This window comes from Peromyscus maniculatus, chromosome 4 (genome assembly GCF_049852395.1).
Source record: "Peromyscus maniculatus bairdii isolate BWxNUB_F1_BW_parent chromosome 4, HU_Pman_BW_mat_3.1, whole genome shotgun sequence".
NCBI lineage: Eukaryota > Metazoa > Chordata > Mammalia > Rodentia > Cricetidae > Peromyscus > Peromyscus maniculatus.
In genome coordinates, this window is record NC_134855.1 from 4,880,388 (window position 1) to 4,896,546 (window position 16,159).

Sequence of the window (16,159 nt, forward strand, 5' to 3'; positions counted from 1 at the left end):
GTCTTGGCTGTCCTCAAACTCACTCTGTAGACCAGGCTGGCCTGGAACTCACAGAGATCCACCTGCCTCTGCCTCCCGAGTGCTGGGATTGAAGGTGTGTGCCACCTCCGCCAGCTGACGAATATATACATTCATTATCAGAGCTTAGTCTCCAGAATACGGTCTTGACGTTTTCCACTGGAGAATTACTATTTTAATAGGCTAAAGAAAAGCAGCCTGAGTGCAATGGTTTCCTGATAGAGACTTCTGAAGAAGGGAGCACTCATTGCTAAGACCAGCTAAAAATTGGGGAGAGATGGCTGGAAGATTATCATTGTCTTGGAACTAAGGAATAACCTGATGGCTTACCAAAGAATGCTATGAAATGTAAAGTTAGACCAAGTTGACAGTATCTTTTATTTTCATATTAAAAATAGATTTCTGATCAGAATCTAAAAATAACTTATTAAGTCTTGGGGCTTTTAGTACATTCTTTTTCATGGTAACTAGACATACCAGTTATGGACTCAGTGTATGTGGTTAAAAATTCACTGGGAGAACAAAAACATAGCAAGACTGGGGGAGAAAAATAAAAATACTCCCCTTACATTCTGGTTTAGACTATCCACATCTAGTCCCACAGGTACATGTAATTTACAAAAACCACAGTATAAACGGTACAAACACAAACTACAGTGCATTTTCAGTCTTTGATTCACAGGGTCTTGGTAATAAACTGACGTTCCAATTAGGAAGTCAATGAGGTAGAGTAGGCATTTCCTCTTTGTTCACACAAGACTGTATTCCTGACCTCGGCTGAAGCTTCTTTTCCTACAGTAATAGAACAGAGTGGATGAATTAAAACCTCTCTAACAGGACACGGTCTTACAGAATGAGGTGGTGGCGTGATGGCTGGCAAAGTAACTTGCTTAAGGGCCTCTTTGGAACCTTTTTTTGTAGTGCTGGGGGATGAATCTGGGGATGTACATGTGCTAGGCAAGTGGTCTACCATTAAGCCAAATCTCCAGCCCCCCAAATACTTTAAGGTGAACTGCTACAAAATCATGACTGAAAGGTGAACAGTTATCTTTTCTGGGGCTGCCAGACTTCCAAATCTTCCAATTAAATGCCCGGTTGCTAACATACCCTTCAAGCAGGAAACTCAGTGGTGGTAACTGTGTGGTTTGGATGGACCCTGCAGACCTTGAAAGGAGCTCTAAGAAGGAAAAACAATTTTAAGCACAGGAGCCAGCCCCCAATCCTAGCTTCATCTCATAGTGTCCCAGATGTTGTGACAACCCCAGACTTGGACACGGTGCCTACAACTCACCTGCACCTCTAATGTAGAGGACCTCCAAAGCACGTGCTCTTACTAAGCCCTTACTGAGTCTATTAAGTTCTGGAAGGCCAAGTGGTTTGGGCCTTTACCTGACTTGTGTCCACCACAAGTGTTAAGGCAATCATGTTAAAATCTCAGTCCTGCTGCTCATTAGCTTTGTGACCCAGGTAAGTCATTTGCCCCTCCTTAGGCCAATTAAAGACGCAACTGTCCCTGGCCATTCTTTGGGATACACTGCTTTCTGGTAAAGGTAGGTTGGCCTGTATATCCCCATTTGTCCTTTGCTATATCCTTGACCTGTTGTTTACCACTTTATATAGTTCCTTACCTACATAAAGGGACCATTTGTACCTTCCAGGATGTAAAAATTAAATGGGATGTTGAATGTACAGAGAGTAAGCGCCTGGAAATCGAAGCCATTTTCTGCCCAACCATGTTATTGTTGGCCAGTTCCATGAGTTACTTTATGTTCCTCTTAAATGGTTACTAACTAAACCCCACACAGAAATACTTGAGAGTTTTATAAGACAGTGAAGAGGTTCACATTCAAATGCCTTTGAGAAATGGGCACTACCTAAAACCCAGGGAAACCCAGACTTGACCCCACAGGTCTAAGCTTTTCTTCTAAAAACGTGTTGTAGCTGTTTTGCCTGCATGTATATGTCTACATCATGTGGGTGCTTGGAAAAAAGGGTATTGGGTCCCCTGGAAGTAGAGTAACAACAGATGATTGTGAACAGCATGTGGGTGCTGGGAAGTGAATCCAAATCCTCTGGAAGAGCAGCCAGTGCTCTTTTTTTTAAAAAAAGACCTATTTATTTATTATGTATACAGTGCTGTGTCTACATGGCCAGAAGAGGGTACTAGATCTCATTACAGATGGCTGAGAGCCACCATGTGGTGGCTGGGAATTGAACTCAGGACCTCTGGAAGAACAGCCAGTGCTTTTAACTGCTGAGCCATCCCTGCAGCCCTCAAGGTCTAAGCTCTACATTGATCAAGTAGAAAATAAGGAAATCTCGCAAGTGGAGAGACAAACTGACTACGTTTCTCCTGGGCCCTCCTATCCAGTTCCTAAGCCACCAGTTCACCTTCTTTCTGAACCTATAGACCAGGTCAACTTTCCCAGGATGGCAGACAAGGTTTTTGCCAAGACAGCTGGGAGTGCCATTTAGATCCCAAGTCCTGGATCCCCAACCCGAAGTTTTCAAGTAGTCTAAGTAACTCTAGACTCTTTAAGAGCTTCCCTCTTACCTGACTTTGTCCAAGCCGGGAGTCCTCCACAAGGGATGATTCTAGATGAGACAGACTGGGTGATGACGAGTCTACAGAGGTACTAGTGACCAGCTCTCCTAACGCATCGACTTGTCTCCTCAGACTGTGTAAGGTGCCCTCTGTCTGCTGCTTCCCTTTGATTAACACTTCTGCTTGCTTAGACATACAGTGTCGAAGTTGAGCCTGAAAGGGTTACCAGATGTGGGGTTTACACAGAAGAAATGCAGCTTCTTCACCTCTGAGAAGCAAGTCTGACTTCAATCAACAGGAGTGAGGGCAGGGCGTGGCAGTATCCCTATTTAGTCCTGGCACTGGGGTGGCTGAGGCAGGACGGCCCCCAGGTCAAGGCCCCCCTCTAGTTCCAGGACAGCCTAGGGTATAGAGGGAGACCCTGTCTCAAGGAAGCATTACACAGGTTAAAGAACACAACTTCACATCCGAATTCTGGACTGGACCACGTGCCCTACACTGCTGGGCAAGTGCTGTACCACTGAGCTGTATGTCCAGGGCCCTAGAATTCCAAGGGTTTGGAATAGTGACAGCCAGTTACTACTGTGTGAGGTCAGCTCCCCTGGACTTTTACAATATGACCGCTAAGTGGCCTCCTGAGGGCTGCAATAGAGCGGACTGAGCAGCATGCAGGCATGGAGGCGTCTCCCCACTTGCCAAGTGCCAACTATCTCATACTGGCTTTTGTTGTTGTTTTTTTAAAGAGGCAACCTTGAGTCGATCTTCACGGTGGCGCAGTCTCTCACGGAGTGCTTCTCCACGCCAGTGTTCATCCTTTTTCAGAAAGAAAAGGAGACCAATGAGTCACCAACTGACATGAGTGGGAGCCTACCATCTCTCCCTCCTATCCTGGCACCCCAAAATCTGTTTTTAGCTTACTGGGGGAGGTGGGAACCAAACTATCACTCTGTGAAGCCCAGGGAAGAACAGGATGAACTTTACCATGATGTGAACATGGGAAAAGTTGGATTTTTCTTCAAAAAGTCTCTCATTCGTGGTGAATGGGAAGTTCTCTTTCAAGCTTTCCAATGCTCCTAAGTTTTCGTTTCTTTCCAAAATAGCTGCTAGATCCGCTGGTAGTTCTGGAAGAAACTGGTTGAGGTTCTTCAGACTGGTTCTGATTTCATCTTTCACCTCAGACTTAAGTGTCCTCATTGCATCACTGATCTCCATTTGCCTTCTCTCCAGATCTTTTTGGTTTGCCATCTAAAGAATGGATTGAGGTCACACACCAGTACTTAGAATCGAGTTGCTTATGTGCCATATATGAAAGGATCTACAGATACTGGACTGGCTCAGGAAAGTGCTCGCTTTGCAAGCAGAGGGCCACACAAGGTGGGCGAGGTGGACCATGTTGACAGTTCAGTACTGGCCAGGCAGGAACAGGTCAATCTTTGGAGCTCACTGCCTGGCCACCAAGCCTAACTAGTGAGCTGCTTCAGTGAGAGAGAGGCCCTGCCTCAAGGCAGTAGAGCAATTAGAGGGGCACCAGGGTCCTCTGGCCGCTACATGAGCCACTCAGCGCATGCAACACCCTAACAACACCACACAACACCCTAACACCACACAACACAACACCCTAACACCACACAACACCCTAACACCACACAACACCCTAACACCACACACACAACACCCTAACACCACACAACACCCTAACACCACACAACACCCTAACACCACACACACCACAACACCACACACACCACAACACCACACAACACCCTAACAACACCACACAACACCCTAACAACACCACACAACACCCTAACAACACCACACAACACCCTAACAACACCACACAACACCCCAACAACACCACACAACACCCTAACAACACCACACAACACCCTAACACCACACAACACCCTAACACCACACACACCACAACACCACACACACCACAACACCACACAACACCCTAACAACACCACACAACACCCTAACAACACCACACAACACCCTAACACCACACTACACAACACCCTAACACCACACACACCACACCACACAACACCCTAACACCACACAACACTCTAATACCACACAACACCACACAACAACACCCTAACACCACACACACCCTAACACCACACAACACCCTAACACCACACACACCACACAACACCACACCCTAACACCACACACACCACACAACACCACACCCTAATACCACACAACACCCTAACACCACACACACCACACAACACCCTAACACCACACACACACACACACACACACACACACACACACACACACACACTATACAATACCTTAACACCCCCCCAACAATACCCTAACAACACACACACCAAGCAATACCTTAACATACATATATACACACATACATCAAACAATACCTTGAGAAGATGGTTCAGTACAGTGCAGGCCATAAATCAGGACTGGAGTTTGGTTTCCAGTGTTCACATAAAAATCTGGGTGTTGTGTCATTGTGCTTGTAATTCCAGTGCTGGGGGACGTGGAGACAGGAGGATGTATGGAGCCTGTCCTAACTGGTAAGCCGCAGGTCCCAGTGAGAGACTGTGTTGCTTAGTTTTATGTCATTTGGGACTTGAGAAGATGCCTCTAAGACTGGTATGAGGTGACCCTGTCAGGCACTGTCTTGATTAATGACTGATGTCAGAGGCCCCAGCACACTGGTTGGTGCCATTCGTGGGCTGATGGTCCTGAGTTGTATAAGCAGACTGAGCAAGCCATGAGAAGCATGCCAGTAAGCAGTGTTCCTCCATGGCCCGTTTCAGTTCCTGCCCTGATTTCCCCCTGTGATGGACCTGAGAGTTATAAGCTGAAATAACCCTTTCCTCCCCAGATTGCTTTTGGTCATGGTGTTTATCACAACAATAGAAACTCTGAAGACAGCAGGGGGGATGTCTTCTGAGGACTGACACCTGAGTCCGATCTCTGGCCTCCACATGTGTGTACACATGTGTACTGCTACACATGCACACACAACATAAGAAGTTGGGGGTGGAGGGAGCTGTCAGTCAGTCTATCAAGTACTTGGCTTACAAGTACAAGGACTTGAGCACAATCCTCAGAACCCATAAAAATGTTGGGCATGGGGACACATTTGAAATCCTCGTGCTGGAGAAATGGAGACAGGGCCTCCGTGGAGTTCCTGCCCAGCTAGTCTAATCTAATAGGAAAGCCCTAGGACAATGAGGGACCCTGTCTAAAGAGACATGGCTAGGGTTCCTGATAATGATAGCCAAGGTGTACTCCAACTCCACACATGCAGACCTGCACACTTAGGAGCCTGTGCCTACACAGCCATTTTAAAGTCAGTTGAGCTGGCTCAGCAGGTCAAGCCTGCCAACCTGAGTTGAATCCCCAAGACACAGTAGGAAGGAGAGAACTGACGCCCTCAAGTTATCTTCTGACCTCCTCCACATGTTCACTATAGTGTGTGTCTAGAGGGCATGCAATGGATAAACAAAGACATGAATAAATAAACATCATTTAAAAAAAAGCTAGTTGAACTTAAAGTAATTTCAAAAGTCTATTTTTAACCAATACTTTTTCCTTAAGTTTGTGTCTAAATTTTAGGGCTGAAAAAGATTTAACTTACAAAATATTCTTAACCTTACAGCTCAAATGCACTGGGGAGAAGCTTTATGTGTGCAATGTACCTGGATGCCCATGGAAATTCACAAACTCAGATTCCTTCAGTAGACACAGGAGAAGCCACACTGGGGTACTGTCCTCCCAGTGTATCCTCTGCAACTGAATGTTTTCCAGAACTAACACCTCAAGCAGCATGTGAGATGCCATTCGCAACCATCATCAATCATCACTGAAACCTGACTGCCAACAAAGAACACCTTTCCCAATTAAAGTTTATTCCTTCTACCCACAACTTGGTGAACAAACCCCTACTAGCTGTCACTGTTGTTTTTAATTGCAAAACTAATAAAAATCATGATTATGAAACAAAAAAAAAATATTCTTAACCATCAGCTTTTCACAACTCCCACATGCCTCTTAGAGAGAAATACAACAATAAAGCTGCCTGAGCCCTGGGGAGGGCCTGTATGAAGCCCACATGCTGGCCCAGGCTGGCCAGCAGGCTTCAGGGGTGCACACCTGTTTCTTGAGCTCCAGGTACTCGTGCTGCATCTGGTTGAGCTCCTTCATGAGGCGCCTGGCTCGCTCGTGGTTGTCTTGGGCTACCAGTTCAATTGTGGCCATTTCCTTTTGCATGCAACTATTCTCCTGTTTTTGCTCCTAGCATAGAGAGGGAGGCAAATGGCTTTGTAGTCACGTATGGGCAGTTGTAGTTACTGGCTTCCACACTCACTAGCGCTGTAATGACCTCAGTTTCTATAGCTGTAGAATGGAGCTAAATCCATCTGCCTTCTGGAGGCAGGTGGGTGTAGTGTGGCTGGGAGTCTCCCAAAGTCTGGACCTCAGATCTTTAGCACTATCTCTGACAAGTTACTTCCTCCTTCTCAGCCCCATTAATTATCTGTGAAATGGCAACAATATCATCATGAGTTGTATGTGTGAGGGGGTTATTTTATTTATTTATGTATTTGTGACAGGGTCTCACTATGTAGCTATGGCTGGCCTAGAACTTACCATGTAAGTCTAGGCTGGCCTCAAATTCAGAGATCTTCTGGCCTCTAGTTCTGAGTGCTGGGATTAAAGGTGTGTGCTACCATGTCCAGACTAAATTTTAGACATCTAAATTCTATCTCTATGGTCATCTTGTCTAAGTCTTAGGTGTAAGCACACCACCCTCTGGGAAATGCATCCAGATTCCTTTCATATAGCAGATTTCACTATTCCCTGCAGAGAACAGGGAGAACCCATTCCTTGGGAATCCACTGCTCACCGCGCTCAATGATGTAATTATCCCTCCCCTCAACATACTTAGTTCATGGGTAAAAGCATGGTACACCTGACTTCCTGGTTTTAGTATGTTTGATGAAAGCCAATGTTGACCCAAAAGGGCAAACTGTAGTTATACAAAGGTTCCTACCAGCCCAACCCCTGGCAGCCCACAGTGGACTGAACATAACTCTCTACTGTGCTGATACTGCCCACAGGATGGCCCCTTGTGGGCAGCCAGAGCTGCCCAAGTCTCAGGAAAAACTCACTGTGTGCTTCAACAATAAATTATGATTAAATATACCAAAGATAACTACTGGATTAGGGCCTGGGCTGATGGGTAATTTCTTTTCTCTCCAGTGAAGCAGTGTATAAGTAAAATGTCTATGTCAAGTCAATGCAAACATACTGTTTTCTCTAGACTTCCAGGGGAGCAAATACTCACCAGAAGGTTCTTCTCCAGCTGGCTCCGCTGGTTCTTTAGAGCTTCCTTTAGGCCAGCCACCTGCTTCTCCGCCTTTTTCCTTTCTGTTAAGAACTGGTTTCGCAGTAGGCTGAAATCTGCCCGCATAGCGTCAGCCTCCTTCTGCAGGGCCAACAGCTCACTTGACTTCTCCATCAGCTGCTGCTCCCGTTCTGAAAGCTGCTGTTCTGGAATGTGAGCATGCTTAGTACGTTTGGCCGGAGGCCCTGGACCATCTGTGGGCAGAGCTTTCTGTATCTCACGGGCAGACTACCTAATCGTGGCGTGTTACCCACTCTGCTGTTTCCTTTGGTACCGGGTTTCACAAGCCTGCCCTGACCCACTCCACAAGCTCAAGAAAAGCTCACAAGAGAGAGCAAACTGACTCCGAGATGGAGCCCTGTACTCTAGCACAGCTCATGCGGTCACCTTCGGTGCCGACACTCTTCTTCTCAATAGCTGAGGCCAAATACACCCACGTGCACATTTCCTGAAAACTCGCCCTTCCGAGTCTCTAACTTCTCCCCTTCACGTCCCACTTACCCACTCATCTTCTGGAATGAGGCCGAAGGGCATGAAGGGCCATGCTGGCCAGTCTTGGGGTCAAACCTCCCCATAAAGACACACTCCCTCCGCTCCTGTGTCCTCAGCCATCTCTCCCAGGGCTGCTGCCCTCCTTCCCGCTTCAGTTCTCCTTCCTCCTCCTTGGACTCTGGCCAGGGCCTGGGTCTTCTTCACATACTTCCCAAGACAAGCAGAAGCGCACCCCAGCCAGCCAGCGACTCCGAGCCCTGCAGTGTACTCACTGGCCTGGGAGAGCGTCTTCTCCAGGCTCTTACTGCACCGCTCCTCTTCCTGCAGGGTCCGGAGGCGTCCTTCAGCGGCCGTCACGGCTGTGAGCAGCTGCTCCAGTTTGGTCCTCTGCTCTGTCAGCTCCTTCTCCAGCTGCTCCTGCTGCTGCCGCAGTGTAACTCTAGCAGCCTCTAACTTCTGTTCCTCACTTTCTCTTTCCTTCTGCAGCCTTTCAAACATCTGAACAGAAAAGAGCCCCAGTCAGTCACAAAGGGACAAGTGTCCCTGATGATCCTCAGAGATTCCAGTCCAAAAGAAAGGAGAGAAATGTCTGTGGGGAACGGGGGAGGGAGTGGGGAGACAGACAGGGAGACCAAATGCCAGTGCCTTTATAAAGATGAAGCAGGGGCTGGGAAGCCACCTGGCTACCATGAGAAGAAGATGCATGCTGCTAACTCATTAGCGTGTGGCCATGAAGAGCTTTACAAGACCAATGCCTGGTGACTTTTAATGGTCCATAACTCATACTACTCAGAGTCACCCAGAAGATGCACACAGGCAGTCTGATCTGGGGTGGGGAGGTAGGAGGCACAGAGCACCCAGGAAGCGCAGAACGGCCCCCTTTCTGTGCAGTACCGTTTCTTGCTGGTCTAGCTGGAGCTTGCTCTCTCTGATCTCATTCTGAAGCTCCTGAAGTTGCTGTTCTTTATTCTCTGCCTCTTTCTGGCAGCTCTCAAACCTGGCAATCCATTTGCTGACGTCCTTCTGCAGCTGTCCCTGCTCACTGAGCAGAGCATTCTGGCGCTGGGTGGTGTGGAGCAGGTCCTTTAGGTGAAAGAACACATTGGAACTCCTCACACAGCCATTCATTCCTAAGGTGACCAGTGTCTCTTCAGCACCAACCAGGTAGGTCTGCAAAGTGTCACACCCTTTACGATCAGCAAACTTACAGAAAAGTGCCCAGGACTCAGAGTTAACACCCAGCTTGCCTTCTTTTAGTGCCTAACAGGTAAGATGGCAAAGGATGGCAAAACCTCAAGAAAAGCTTCAGCTGCCTTGTCACCAAGATGGGAATAAACACTGCTCTGCAAATAACCAAGACTGCTGAGAAAATGAAGAGAAAACTACACACAAGGGTTCCTTCTTTTGTTACTATCCGTGTTATTATTATTATTTTTTATTGTTTTTGTTTTTTTGATACAGGGTTTCTCTGTGTAACATTCCTGGCTGTCACTTTGTAGACTAGGTTGGCCTTGAACTCACTGAGATCCGCCTGCCTCTGCCTCCCAAGTGCTGGGATTAAAGGCGTGCGCCAATCGACAGATGCTCTGCAGCTCTATGAGCAGTCTTACAGGAGGTGGGGGTCACCTGTGTCATAGGTCCCCATGTCCCCACAGAGCCTTCTAGGGACTGCTGTTTGGCTCGAGTCTAGCTGCCACCTTACTTCTTACTAACTTTGGGTAAACATGAATGGAGGGCTGAAAGAGATCAGAGAACCATCCAAGGACCAAAGCCTTATCGGAAGGCTGTGCCGTGTAAGGTCTGTGGTGCTGTGTGAGGTCTGTGGTGCTGTGTGAGGTCTATGGTGCTGTGTGAGGTCTGTGGTGCTGTGTGAGGTCTGTGGTGCTGTGAGGTCTGTGGTGCTGTGTGAGGTCTGTGGTGCCGTGTGAGGTCTGTGGTGCCGTGTGAGGTCTGTGGTGCCGTGTAAGGTCTATGGTGCTGTGTGAGGTCTGTGGTGCTGTGTGAGGTCTGTGGTGCCGTGTGAGGTCTGTGGTGCCGTGTGAGGTCTGTGGTGCTGTGTGAGGTCTATGGTGCTGTGAGGTCTGTGGTGCTGTGAGGTCTGTGGTGCTGTGAGGTCTGTGGTGCTGTGTGAGGTCTATGGTGCTGTGAGGTCTGTGGTGCTGTGAGGTCTGTGGTGCTGTGAGGTCTGTGGTGCCGTGTGAGGTCTGTGGTGCCGTGTGAGGTCTGTGGTGCTGTGTGAGGTCTGTGGTGCTGTGTGAGGTCTGTGGTGCTGTGAGGTCTGTGGTGCTGTGTGAGGTCAGTGGTGCTGTGTGAGGTCTGTGGTGCTGTGTGAGGTCTGTGGTGCTGTGTGAGGTCTATGGTGCTGTGAGGTCTGTGGTGCTGTGTGAGGTCTGTGGTGCTGTGTGAGGTCTGTGGTGCTGTGTGAGGTCTATGGTGCTGTGTGAGGTCTGTGGTGCTGTGTGTGAGGTCTATGGTGCTGTGTGAGGTCTATGGTGCTGTGAGGTCTGTGGTGCTGTGTGAGGTCTGTGGTGCTGTGTGAGGTCTTTGGTGCTGTGTGAGGTCTATGGTGCTGTGTGAGGTCTGTGGTGCCGTGTGAGGTCTGTGGTGCTGTGTGAGGTCTGTGGTGCCGTGTGAGGTCTGTGGTGCCGTGTGAGGTCTATGGTGCTGTGTGAGGTCTGTGGTGCTGTGTGAGGTCTGTGGTGCTGTGAGGTCTGTGGTGCTGTGTGAGGTCAGTGGTGCTGTGTGAGGTCTGTGGTGCCGTGTGAGGTCTGTGGTGCTGTGTGAGGTCTGTGGTGCCGTGTGAGGTCTGTGGTGCCGTGTGAGGTCTGTGGTGCCGTGTGAGGTCTGTGGTGCTGTGTGTGTGTGTGTGTGCGTGTGAGGTCTGTGGTGCTGTGTGAGGTCTGTGGTGCCGTGTGAGGTCTGTGGTGCCGTGTGAGGTCTGTGGTGCCGTGTGAGGTCTGTGGTGCTGTGTGTGTGTGTGTGTGCGTGTGAGGTCTGTGGTGCTGTGTGAGGTCTGTGGTGCCGTGTGAGGTCTGTGGTGCCGTGTGAGGTCTGTGGTGCTGTGTGAGGTCTGTGGTGCTGTGTGAGGTCTGTGGTGCTATAGTGCCAGCAGTAAGAAGCCCATTATATTTGTGAAACTTACCTGCTTTGCTAGGTCCAAATGGTCTTGGGTACTATCTAGTTCCTTCTGTAGTGAGATTATGGCTTCCCGTTTATCTACAAAAACATTTCATAAAATGTTACTTACACATATACATATAGTTTTCCATTTGATCCCCCTTTCAAAGTTTATCAGAACTGAAATTATAGTTATTTCTGTCAAATCAATGATGATGCCACACTATCTTATTAAAGGACAAAAGACAATTACACATACAACCCAGGTAGGGGTTTTCAAAGTCTTCCATATTAAAGAGTAAACAGTTAGATAATAATGTTGGTGAGATTCACGGTTCAGAATGGGTATACTGTTCATTACTTGTGGAAATGTAACCCTCGCAGACTCTTTCCTGAAGACAATCCTAGATAAAATTGGTATCCACTGCTAGCCATGTGATCTTGAGCAAACTGCAAGAACTTGTTAGTGTTATCACCGTAAATAGACAGAACACTGGTTTCTATGTCACAAATGCTCCAAAGATTCTGTTTTTGAGACAGTGTTCCATTATGCAGCCCCGTTGGGTTTGAACTTATGTTCCTGCTGCCTCAACTTACTGAGTGCTGAGTTTACAGGTGTGTATCACCAGATCTGGTTTTGTCATATGATGAAAGATGAGACAGTACATACATCATGACTAGAACATGATACATGCTTAACAAGTACATTATTACCTACAAATACTTAGCCATTTCTCCTAAATAAATTAACAGAAGCATTGGTAATAAAAGATGTTTTTACTACTTGCATTCAGTCTCTCTCTCTCTCTCTCTCTCTCTCTCTCTCTCTCTCTCTCTCTCACACACACACACACACACACACACACACACACACACACATACACACACACACACGTCACAGTTATGACCTGAGGGGTGATGTCAATTTATTGCGTGTCTCTGTGTGAGTATGAGCATGTGCCATGCATCAGTGTGGAGGGCAGAGGTCAACATTGGGAGTCAATTCTTTCCTTTTATTGTGAGCTTGAAGGACAGGTTGTCGTCAGGCTTTATGGCAAGTGCTTTTTACCTACTGAGCCACCTCACTGGCCCCAAAGTAACTTTATATATATTATTTTTTCTAATTTTAAACTGTTCTCTAAGGAACATAAATTAGATTAAAAAAACAGCTTAAGATGAAATTCACATATCATGTGTGTCTTAAAGTCTATGATTTAGACGGTATATCTATGGAGTGGTATAATCAAATCTGTAACTGAACTTCAGAAAGCGATCCCATGCCCCATTCTGCATCCATCACGTCTCTTGCGGGCAGGCTGTGGGCTGCAGAGTCCACCCTTACCTTGTAGCTGCTGCTGCACTGTGGCAATGTCGCTGTGCAAGGCTAGCTTGTCTCTGCTCAGGTGCTCCAGCTCCTGCTGCAGCTCCCGGACACGCAGCTCTAGCTTCCCTAGGTTTGACCGCTCCATTCTGTTGCTTTCTTCTGTAGCTGCTAAAACCCTGCCATGGAACAAACCAGACTGCTAAGCAGAAAGCACCCAACACGAAGCCACCTGAGGGGCGGTGCCACCTCCCACGGCGTGCAGTAGGAAGACGGGATGGGGATAAGGCTGGGATTTAAGACGCCAGAGCTCATTTTCAAAAGATACCTTACCAGCATTCCAAATAGGAGATTAAAACAAAAGATTCACTAAGTTAAAGTTTTACATGCGACATTCAAAGTTCCAAAAGCAAAACAAAAGAAAAGTGAGCGATGAACACAGACGGCTAACTCATCAGCAGGTGAAAAAGCAGGAAACACACTATATCTACAATAGGGTCTGCCCACATCACAGCCATTCTAGCAAGTGTGCATCTCACTGAGGTTTTAACTTGGGTTACCCTAGTGAGGAATGACGCTGGGCACCTTTTCATGCGCTTCTTTTCCATTATGTATCTTCTATGAAAAGGTATGTTCAAATCTTTTGCCCATTTAAAAAAACTAGGTTATTTCCTATCAAGTTTTGAAGGTCCTTTATAACACACATTTACATTACACACATGGCTGAAAAAATTTTTCTCCTAACCCTTGTCATATATTTTTATTACATTCAATGGTGTCTTTCGAAGTAATCTTTTAAATGTCTGTTTTTTATTTTTAAATTTATTTTATTTTGATTTTTTGAGTAAGGGTCTTTCTACAGAGCCCTGGTTGTCCTGGAACTTGCTCTGTAGACCAAGCTGACTTCAGACTCAGAGATCCACCTGCTCTACTTCCTGAGTGCAAGGATTAGAGGTGCATACCATCACACCTGGCCTACACGCCCAGTTTTTAATAAGATCACTTGTTATCACTACCGTGCATATGTCTGAGCACAGGCCAGAGCACAGCCTCCAGGGGTTCCCTTTCTCGCTGCTGTGGTTTCTCATCATGTTTCTGCTAGACTGTGTTCTCCAAGCTGGCTGGCATGTGGACTTCCAGGTGATTTTCCTATCCCTGCCTCGCATCTCTCCCCAAGAGTGCTGGGATTCTCAATGCACAACCCCAGCATCTGGTATGCCTTCTTGTCAGCTTTAAATCTCCTGTTTTATTTATCTAATTTTATGTCTATGTGTAAGCACATAAGGTATGCTTGCCTGTACAGGCATGCTGAAATGAGACAGTCTCTCTCTGAACCTGGAACTCACTCTTGACTCAACAGGCTGGCCAGTGGGCCCATGGGAGCTTGCCTTCACTCCTCAACGCCTAGCTTTTAACATGCGTTCTGGTCCTGGGACTCAGGTCCTCACTCAGACATCTCCCCACCCCTGAACTTTATTGTTTTATATGGATCATGTTTTTGGTGCCAAGTTAAGAAAATTTTTGTCCTACTCAAAGTCACAGAAGGCTTGCTTGCCTTCTCTTAAGTTTCACATTTAATTTTTACATTTACATTTATGGTTCATTTTTTAAAACTTATTTATTCAGTTGGGGAGGGGGCATGCACATGCCATGTTGCATGTGTGGAGATAAAATGACAACTTAGAAGAGCTGGTATTCTCCTTCTACTTTGTGGGTTCAGGGAATTAAACTCAGGGTGTCCCCGCCTTGGTAGCAAGAACCTTTACCCACAGAACCATTGTGTCTGCTTATTCTATGAGTACGGGTGTCCAGTCTGCATGACCGTCTGTGCACTACTTATTCTATGACACAGATGTCCAGTCTGCATGCCCGTCTGTGCACTACTTATTCTATGACACAGATGTCCAGTCTGCATGCACGTCTGTGCACTACTTATTCTATGGGCACGGGTGTCCAGTGCACACATCTGTGCACTACTTATTCTATGACACCAGTGTCCAGCCTGCATGCACGTCTGTGCACTGCTTGCATGCCCAGTGCTCACAGTGGCCAGAAGGGAGTGCCAGAGTGCCTGGAACCAGAGTTACATGTGATTGTGTGCTGCCAGTAGGTGGTAAAAACCCAACTCAGAGTCCCTGGTAGAGCGGCCAATGCCCTTAACTGCTGAACCATCTCTCTACTCCTCCATTTTTTATGTAGTGGAAATATGTATTGCATTTTGGGTTTTGGATCTTCAATTCTTACAATAATAAATCTAAAAAGACTATTTCTCTGTTGAAAAGATGTCTTTAGCTACTTCTCAAAACAGGTGCTTCATATATCACAGTTTATTCCTGGACCCTCTATTCCAGCGGTTCTCAACCTGTAGGTCACAATCTCTTCGGGGGTAGGTAGGACAGGGGTCGCCTAAGACCATCGGGAAAACAGATATTTACATAGGATTCGTAACAGTAGCAGAGTTACAGTTATGAAGTAGCAAGGAAAATAATGTTATGGTTGGGGTCACCCAGCACGAGGAGGGTATTAAAGGGTGAAGCAGCAGGACCATTGAGATCCTCTGTTCTAGTCTGTTCCATGGATCTACTTATCTGATGACACCAGTATCATGGGGTTTGATTACTATCATTTATATGAAGCCTTAAAATCAAGTGAGGTTAGTCTTAAATCTTTTTCTTATTTCCTAAAGTTTTTTTTGTTGTTGTTTTTGTCTTTTTTTGTGTGCTATGTCTAAAGAATTCTATGAATTGTAGGTCTTTTGCATTTCTTTATAAATTTTAGAATCAACTTTTGAATTTCTAAACAAGGCAGAAAAAATGCTTCCTGGGATTTTGACTGCAACTGTTTTGAATATGTAGATCGATCTGAGAACAATGTCTTCTTACAGAAATGAACAAAATGTTCCTTTCCAATTGTTTTCAGCAAAAGATTGTGTGTGTGCGCGTGTGCGTGTGTCTGTGTGTCAGAGGACACCTCAGGTACTTATGAGCGGCTGTCTTTTTGAGGCAGGGCCTCTCTCAGTGGCCTGGAGCTCATGTAGGCTAGGCTGTCCGGCCTGGGTGCTTCAGAGACCTCCCTAGTGCTGGGATTACAAGTGTGGGTTTTCCTGTCGGGCTGTTTCTGCTTTTAACATGGGCTCTGAGACTGAACTCAAGTCCTCATGCTTGAAAGGCAAGCTTTACTGTCCAACCCCAGGCAAAATAGTGTAGTTTTGCACCTTTCCTGGAACTCACTCTGTAGCCCAGGCCGGCCTTGAACTCACAGAGATCCACCT

General features: G+C 46.8%; 1 protein-coding gene across 16 annotated transcripts in view; it reads right to left on the reverse strand.

Moving 5' to 3' along the window:
* Positions 1–367: 367 nt before the first annotated feature.
* Positions 368–16,159, reverse strand: part of Cntrl (centriolin) — an 89,011-nt gene continuing 73,219 nt past the window's right edge. For 6 of the 16 annotated variants that reach the window (XM_076568805.1, XM_076568798.1, XM_076568799.1 and 3 more), the window contains 10 exons: positions 12,910–13,067; positions 11,593–11,666; positions 9,345–9,533; positions 8,723–8,948; positions 7,899–8,104; positions 6,707–6,847; positions 3,545–3,808; positions 3,281–3,376; positions 2,573–2,776; positions 586–810 (listed from right to left, as the gene is read on the reverse strand). In XM_076568805.1, coding sequence (XP_076424920.1) covers positions 736–810; positions 2,573–2,776; positions 3,281–3,376; positions 3,545–3,808; positions 6,707–6,847; positions 7,899–8,104; positions 8,723–8,948; positions 9,345–9,533; positions 11,593–11,666; positions 12,910–13,067 — 1,633 coding nt within the window. In that variant the 3' untranslated portion in view covers positions 586–735. Of the gene's footprint in view, positions 811–1,125; positions 1,196–2,572; positions 2,777–3,280; positions 3,377–3,544; positions 3,809–6,706; positions 6,848–7,898; positions 8,105–8,722; positions 8,949–9,344; positions 9,534–11,592; positions 11,667–12,909; positions 13,068–16,159 lie in introns of all 16 variants that reach the window. The other 10 variants (XM_076568802.1, XM_076568804.1, XM_016007151.3 and 7 more) reach the window with 5 other exon arrangements.